At 44.1% G+C, this 6824-nt stretch overlaps 1 protein-coding gene across 1 annotated transcript; it reads right to left on the bottom strand.

Moving 5' to 3' along the window:
* Positions 1-2121: 2121 nt before the first annotated feature.
* On the bottom strand, positions 2122-6560 carry T265_10769 (hypothetical protein; the record flags this gene model as incomplete). The annotated part of the gene is made up of 3 exons (XM_009177236.1): positions 2122-3628; positions 5402-5688; positions 6127-6560. The coding sequence occupies 3 exons, from the start codon at positions 6469-6471 to the stop codon at positions 2350-2352; spliced, it is 1911 nt and encodes a 636-aa protein (XP_009175500.1).
* Positions 6561-6824: the final 264 nt, after the last annotated feature.

Genomic DNA, 6824 nt, shown 5'->3' on the forward strand with positions numbered 1-6824 from the left:
TTCACATAAGAAAACCCAGTGGTAACAAGAAGGGGAATCCTTACTTCTTATCTTGTTCCAATTGATTTAGTGAGTAGAACAGCGGTTCAAGTGACTGTCAGATATGTGTATCCAGATAAACAGCAGCCGAACGTTAGACTTCTCCCAGCTAGAAAGAGGTTACTGTTTGGAGGTGTCAAAAACACTGTTTTTCAGATCGCAGAGGGATTTTTCTTACCTTACTGAAATCCAACGGTTAACTCCCTCAGGATTTCCGGGCTGTTGATCGCCTTTGTCTTCGAAAGTTCGCAAACTTGATAAATTACCATAAACGCAGTTAAATCAAAGGCACCTTAGCAATTCTGATTTTCATGACCAATACAGCACAAGCTCAAGAATGTTTTCTAGGCTGTTCGAGACCTGTTTAACCCAGTCGAACAGTAGCCTTAAAATCACCTTTATGACAGATTTCTGTCATCCTCACACTGTACTGCGCAATATTAAGCTTGACATCCTTTCTCCCAAGCACTTCGAAATCAACGCCCAAGCATTTTTTTCTTTATCCTGATAGAGCGCTCAAGCTGTTCCTAATTTTTGTAAGCTCAATGAACACCAGTACAAAATAAAACAGAACTCAAGGGCTCAATATACCCGTTCTACAAACCTTGATCCAATTCCATTCTGATCATTCGAAAATGCAAAACGGAAATGTATTGCTCTAACTCACCTTCGCTCTGCCCTAGTGATCGAATGGCTTATACTGAACAAATTTTAGAGCAACGGCTCTGTTGTACAATACATGCATCCCGTGACACGGCGTTTTGTAACTAACAATCTGAGGATGCCAAAACAAGCGTCCTATGATAAGCCTATCGGTCGTTTTAAGGTAAAATAGCACCAAATTGTTCAGTAGATTCAATAAGTAACATCTGAAAATCCGGTCAGTTAAGCAAGCGAGTACTTCGTTTAAAAATAATCTTAAATGTGGACAACTTGTGTTGGTACAGCAAGGTGTGTACGGGTGTACATCGGGTTTATGGACGCTGTTCCGTTCACTGTGCTGGGCGATTTGATTGCAGATCGAGGTGACATCATCGCTGCTTTGTTACTGGGGGCAGTCGAGCGTAGCGACGGCTAGATTCGTGGGCCTTTAGTAGCCCCGTTAAAATCACAACTAATGCACAACCGTCTCTGAGAAATACCGGATATAAGCCATGAGCTTTACGACGCCTGGAGAACGAGATTTTAGGGTATATTTCCACTTTCCTTGGTGGGCTGGTGTCCGTGTTCCACTTTCTTATGAAGTGATAACGAGCTGTGTTGCAGGATTCCATTTGGGTTGTTCTTCAAGCGCTTCCGGGAGTAGGTTGGACGAAAGTACACCCCAGGAATATAGTATCTTTAAAACCGCAGCACTGCTGAATGATAATAAACACAGTACGAAAAGCATCGAGATACTAGCCTGGTAGCTGCAACTTCCAGTGCTCTCCGGTCTTACCCTATGTAGATTACTCAAACAACTGGATGTGCACATTCAACGGAATTAAGTTGACTTTCACTCGGAGTGTGTACATAGAGACGATATCCTCCCCCTCTTATAAACGCCTTGAACACCGCCGTTGCTTCTAACAGACTAAAAACCTGTCTTTTTAAAGGCTGCTTTCGACGACGTTCGCCGTCAGAGGCCATGGCAGTGTATGACGAAAGTGCTCCAAGCGAATCCGACTTCGTAATGCTAGCCCCGACAAACCACCATTTACAGAAGGCTTCGCCTCCGCTTCGACCCTACGGAGATACAAATAGTACTGCGTAACCTTAATACCACGATTTTACAGGCGTTTCACATTCGCCAAGTGCAGTGTAGTTGTTACCGACACAAGTTAAGAACTGCATATGGACGATGTGAGCTACTATAGCCGTTCCAGTGACCTGTTTGAAGATACCCCATTCACAACGCAGGTTCCTGAAACACTACCACCATCACTATCCGACCCAAAACACAAATTTGCGAACCACTGTCTCTGTCCACACCACTAACATAATCAGTGACTGATATTTCGATAGCTAGTACAGTCCGTACAATCTAGAGCTACTGCTTGACGACAGGATTTGGCGCTCCTACGATAAAACGTACATGAAGGAGACGCTTGTTATGACTGCATTTGACGAACTACATTCCACAGAAGACGGCGATATCGAATTCAGTTCAACAAGGTAGTAAATTCGAAACGGCCTGATAGAGGACAAGTCCAAAAGGCTCTGTGGGGGAAGTGCTTCAAGTATCCGCATAGAACGCAACTAATATGAAAGAAAAAAATGATTCAGAGCACCTCCCGCAAAAGCTGAGAATCAAGTGTGGATGAGAAAAGGCTAAATAACGTGGTCGGAATTTCGCTCCCTGGTGATAGGACGGCGTCCGAAAACAAGGAAACAGAAAAAACTATGGAACCGTGTCGAAAACTGACTGAGGTTACACACAACAGACCCCATCCGGCGCCGCCAGACAGGCGTTTTGGAGTTGATTGTCACAAGCTGGTCATCGATCAGTAGTAAAATCCATAGAAATGACCCGATATTATACAAAAGGAAAACAATACAAGGAGAAAATCTGCTGTACAAGCAAACAAAAGTCTCCCAAAGTCTGCCGGATTCAGTCGAAGGGCAAGTGACGACCAATGTGTAGAGGGTAAACACAATATAACCACCAGTAAACAGGAGGCACACGAATAGAAACAGGAAGAATCGGTGCTGGTTTGTGTAAGATACACACTTCATTATAAAAAGGCAGTGGTGATCCATGTTGTTTATACAGCGCTCACACAATTTGCAATGCTTGATCCGAGCAGTGGCTGCGGGCAATGTGCTCAGTTTACAGTGAGGACAATAAAGGTCGATCAGCTGATAAGGTTGGGAGTGGATCAGTTCGGGGTTGTGATCCGAAAGCTGTTTTGTAACCTCCAAAGCTTCTTTCTCGACCAAGTGAAAAATATCAGGGTCGATGGGGGAGAATGGAATGGGCTGCTGGTTCCTGGTGGCGTAGCCCGGATCAGAAAACACTAGACTTATAAATAGAAGCGAAATCACGAAGGGCACAATGAGTAGAAAAACAAAGTAACTGTGGCGGTACCAATATGGATGTTGGGGGGAAGGGTACAAGTGAAAAATAACCAAATGAAGTGTGCTCAGAAATCCGGCAACAAATGCACCCATGAAGAATGGATTCGGCCTATTTGTGCCGTCGGATAGCCGATGACTTTGTCTCGCAAAAACCAGTAAAGATAATGCACCGACAGCGAAGTAGATAAAAGGCGACTGGAACCGAGAGGCAAGTAGGAAGCTTACGAAACTCAAGGTTATTGGAAGAAGAGCAAAACAAACCCACGTGACGGCATAAATATGTAACAACAGTTTCAACGCTAACGTTGCGGAGAATCTACCAACGAGTGTCTGGGCAAGGTACATCAAAGTGGTTAACGCCAAATTAGAATGGAGTCTTTTAGCCAAATCAAATACCGTTTCACCACATTTGTTGCGCATCCCACTCAGAGAGATAGCAGCCAATCCATTTGGTAAGAGCAATGGGACGGTTAGTAGGGACCATACGATATCATGTACTTTAGAGATGGCTCGATTGGGTTTTGCATAAAACCTAAGGGACGAGTGAAAATAGACAATTCATTGGCCATCAATAAGTATGCTGGGAAATGAATGTAGTGTAATGAATGTAAGCACTCAGTATACAAATGATCCACAGCCTACTTGACACTGTACACTCTTTGCAGAGAGCGATTGTCCCCCCTTAAGACTTGCTGAAGCATACAAACTATCTCAAATAATGGGAAAGAACACTCGTTCTCGACTGTCATTCGAAATCGCAGCAGCCAAGGAAACTAGATAGCGCAAGTGAAAATCGAAACATGATGGAAATGGCAAGGCAGCAGGGATTATTCTACCGGCTGGCTACGATTTTCAGCAAACGATGATGGAGATTCTTAAGTTAATTTACTATTCCATAGGATGTTGGAGACATCTGTTGCACTTTCTGTCACTTTTTAAACTTAGATGGTGATTAAAACATCGACTGAGAATTTCCTCTGCTGGTTGTAATCTGTCAGCGCCATTATATTCAACATGCAAGCATCAAATGAGACTTAAATGCTAAGCCATTACGACTTCGCAAAAAGAAACAACTATTTTTGTAAATCTAAGACATTCGGACACGACTGGCCCAGACACATTAACAGCGCTGACACAGATCCAACACATAACAACATATCATAGATAGGTAGTCTGGCTTCAACCATGTCTCACAGGGTTTTCAGCCAAGTACAAAGGCGCGAAGATCCTACTGTGCTCAGTATGGCAGCAGCTATTTCCACGTCATGTTGCCATGACCGCTGCGAAACTTTCGCCAACTGAGATAAGCAATGTAGAACAACGCTCGCTCCGAAAAACAGTTGTAGATACCTCGACGACCACCACGTAATATCTTATTTTCTGCTCTGGAGTGCACGATTACACATAATTACACTGCGAGGTTGCTGTACGTTAGTGAAGCCTCCATATCAGCCATGATGCTATTGCTGTTACCAGTTGAATTCTGTAGTGCCATGAGGACAGTGGTAGTCAAATGTTTAACGCCATTTTAAAACTTTAGACCAGATTAGCCAGGTTTCGAAGTAGGATGGTTTTCTTAATCGAGTGAAATAACTTCTTTCAGGAGGACTAATAACCTTTTCTGAAAGAGAGAAAGCGTTCAGCTGTAGCACCCTTCCGGTGCCTAGCTGCCATGCCACCCGAAGGAAGCACGAGAGCTGGGATACTGCCAGGTTGCCAAAGCCTAGACAGGGGAAGACGAGTGGCAGAGGTCGGATTCGAACCACGGACCTTCCGGTCAGTAAATTCGCGCCCTAACCACTTGGACCATCTCGCCCCATAACCTTTTCTGAACAGCACAATGGAAAGGGAATTGAGTGTAACTTAGAACTGCGCCCGTCAAGCGCATTTTAAATGAAAATAGACAAGACAAGTAATAATGTGTGCAAACCTTCAAGTTCAATATTCACCACCTTCGACAATCAGCAAAACAATCTAGGAAGATGTGCTTCAAGAGAACTGTTTTTTTCAAAGCAACCCTAATGAAAAGACCTATGGGGGCGAGATGGCCGAAGTGGTTAGAGCGCGAATTTACTGACCGGAAGGTCCATGGTTCGAACCCGACCTCTGACTCTCGACTTCTCCTGTCTAGGCTTGGGCAACCTGGCAATATCCCAGCCCTCATGCTTCCTGCGGGTGGTACGGCAGCTAGGCACCGGAAGGGTGCTACAGTTGAACGATTATTATTTTTTACTATTAAAAAGACTTATTAGTGTTGCAATCAGCTTATCGTAGACCAACTTCTTTGCAGTAATGCAAAACCTACTGAGTCATCGATCCTGAACAGGAAGAGGGGCTGACGGCGGTGTGCAAACAAGTATTTCCGCAGTGATCTTGAGATGACAGATCCCATCTCAGCTGACTACCAGATGTTCTTCCGGCACGTAACATATAGCGCAAAGCGTTCGCATTAGCGCGCGAACAGGCAAGATGGAATGGTGTGATCCCATGATTATCCACAGAATCAGGTTGGCCGGCATTTGGAAATTGTAAAAGCCACGCGATCGTTAAGACTTGATCATTTTCGGCCGCATAGTGCATCGCAATGCGTCCCTGAATGGAAAAAAATGTTTGAAAAGCTGAATTTTGGATTTAGTTTAGAAAAAAAGACAAATCCGGACAAAATCATCAAGGCCTCTGAAACTGCGATTGATCGAATTCAAGTGTACTAAACGCAAACACCAAGTTCATTATGACAGCTAAGCTTCTTATGATTATGCACTTATAGTTGGGCGGAATTCCTCGATGAAATCATGCAAACGGAAATTACACTGCATATTTAGTTTAGTGAACTCTAATCATGAACAAAGGTTACTGGAAGAGATGGTTACCACATATCAGCTGCTGCCTGGAACAATCAGATAGCGCTGTACCAAGTGGAGAGGCGCATCACATTTGTTGTCCTGTGTGCTTGAATTGCACCTAAACAACAACGCTTAAGTGATAGGTATCAGTAAAAGTGTAGAAAACATTCGTGCAACAAAAACTCACCTGGCTATCCGCTTGGTTTAAGTTAGCACCACTGAGCATAAGCATGTATAAAATGGCAGTCTGTCCACGACTTGCTGCAATATGTACAGCTGAGATTCCATTATCGGTCAGCACAGATGGACATACACCAACTCGTAAGAGGGAAGCGACTAAAATCGCATCACCACGAAGACACGCCCTGTGTAGCAGACTGTATCCTAGCGAATCTTTTACCGAAAGTTCGGACGAGGACCGTATGAGGAAGTGAAGAGCGCATCGCTTCGGTGGTTCCCTAGTGAACAATTCCCACACATTCAGTTTGTCGGTAGCAGACGCCCAACATCCAGGCTGCTGTATAATTGACATTGGAGTGAAAATCCTAAGAAGCTTGGAATTACATTGTTGGGCATCCAAAGTAACTGAAGAGAGAAAATACAATTACAGTCGAATCCATGGAACTCCGCAATGGCAGCTTAGTTCTGTGAAGCTAGAATGCCTAAGGCGAAGCGATGGAAAGGCGGACAAGAAACAAATGGGGCAGAGAGAGAACATATAGATACCAGGGATCTGTGAAACGCCTAATGAGGAAAAACTGGAGTGATTCGGTTCTATGATCATTGACTGTGACACCTCAAATTGACAAAATGCTCAACGGTTTCATAGGCGTCAATAGGCAGTGAAACGGACAAAAACGGATAAAACGAAGCCACTGGATAATG

Source organism: Opisthorchis viverrini (assembly GCF_000715545.1).
Source record: "Opisthorchis viverrini unplaced genomic scaffold opera_v5_405, whole genome shotgun sequence".
NCBI lineage: Eukaryota > Metazoa > Platyhelminthes > Trematoda > Opisthorchiida > Opisthorchiidae > Opisthorchis > Opisthorchis viverrini.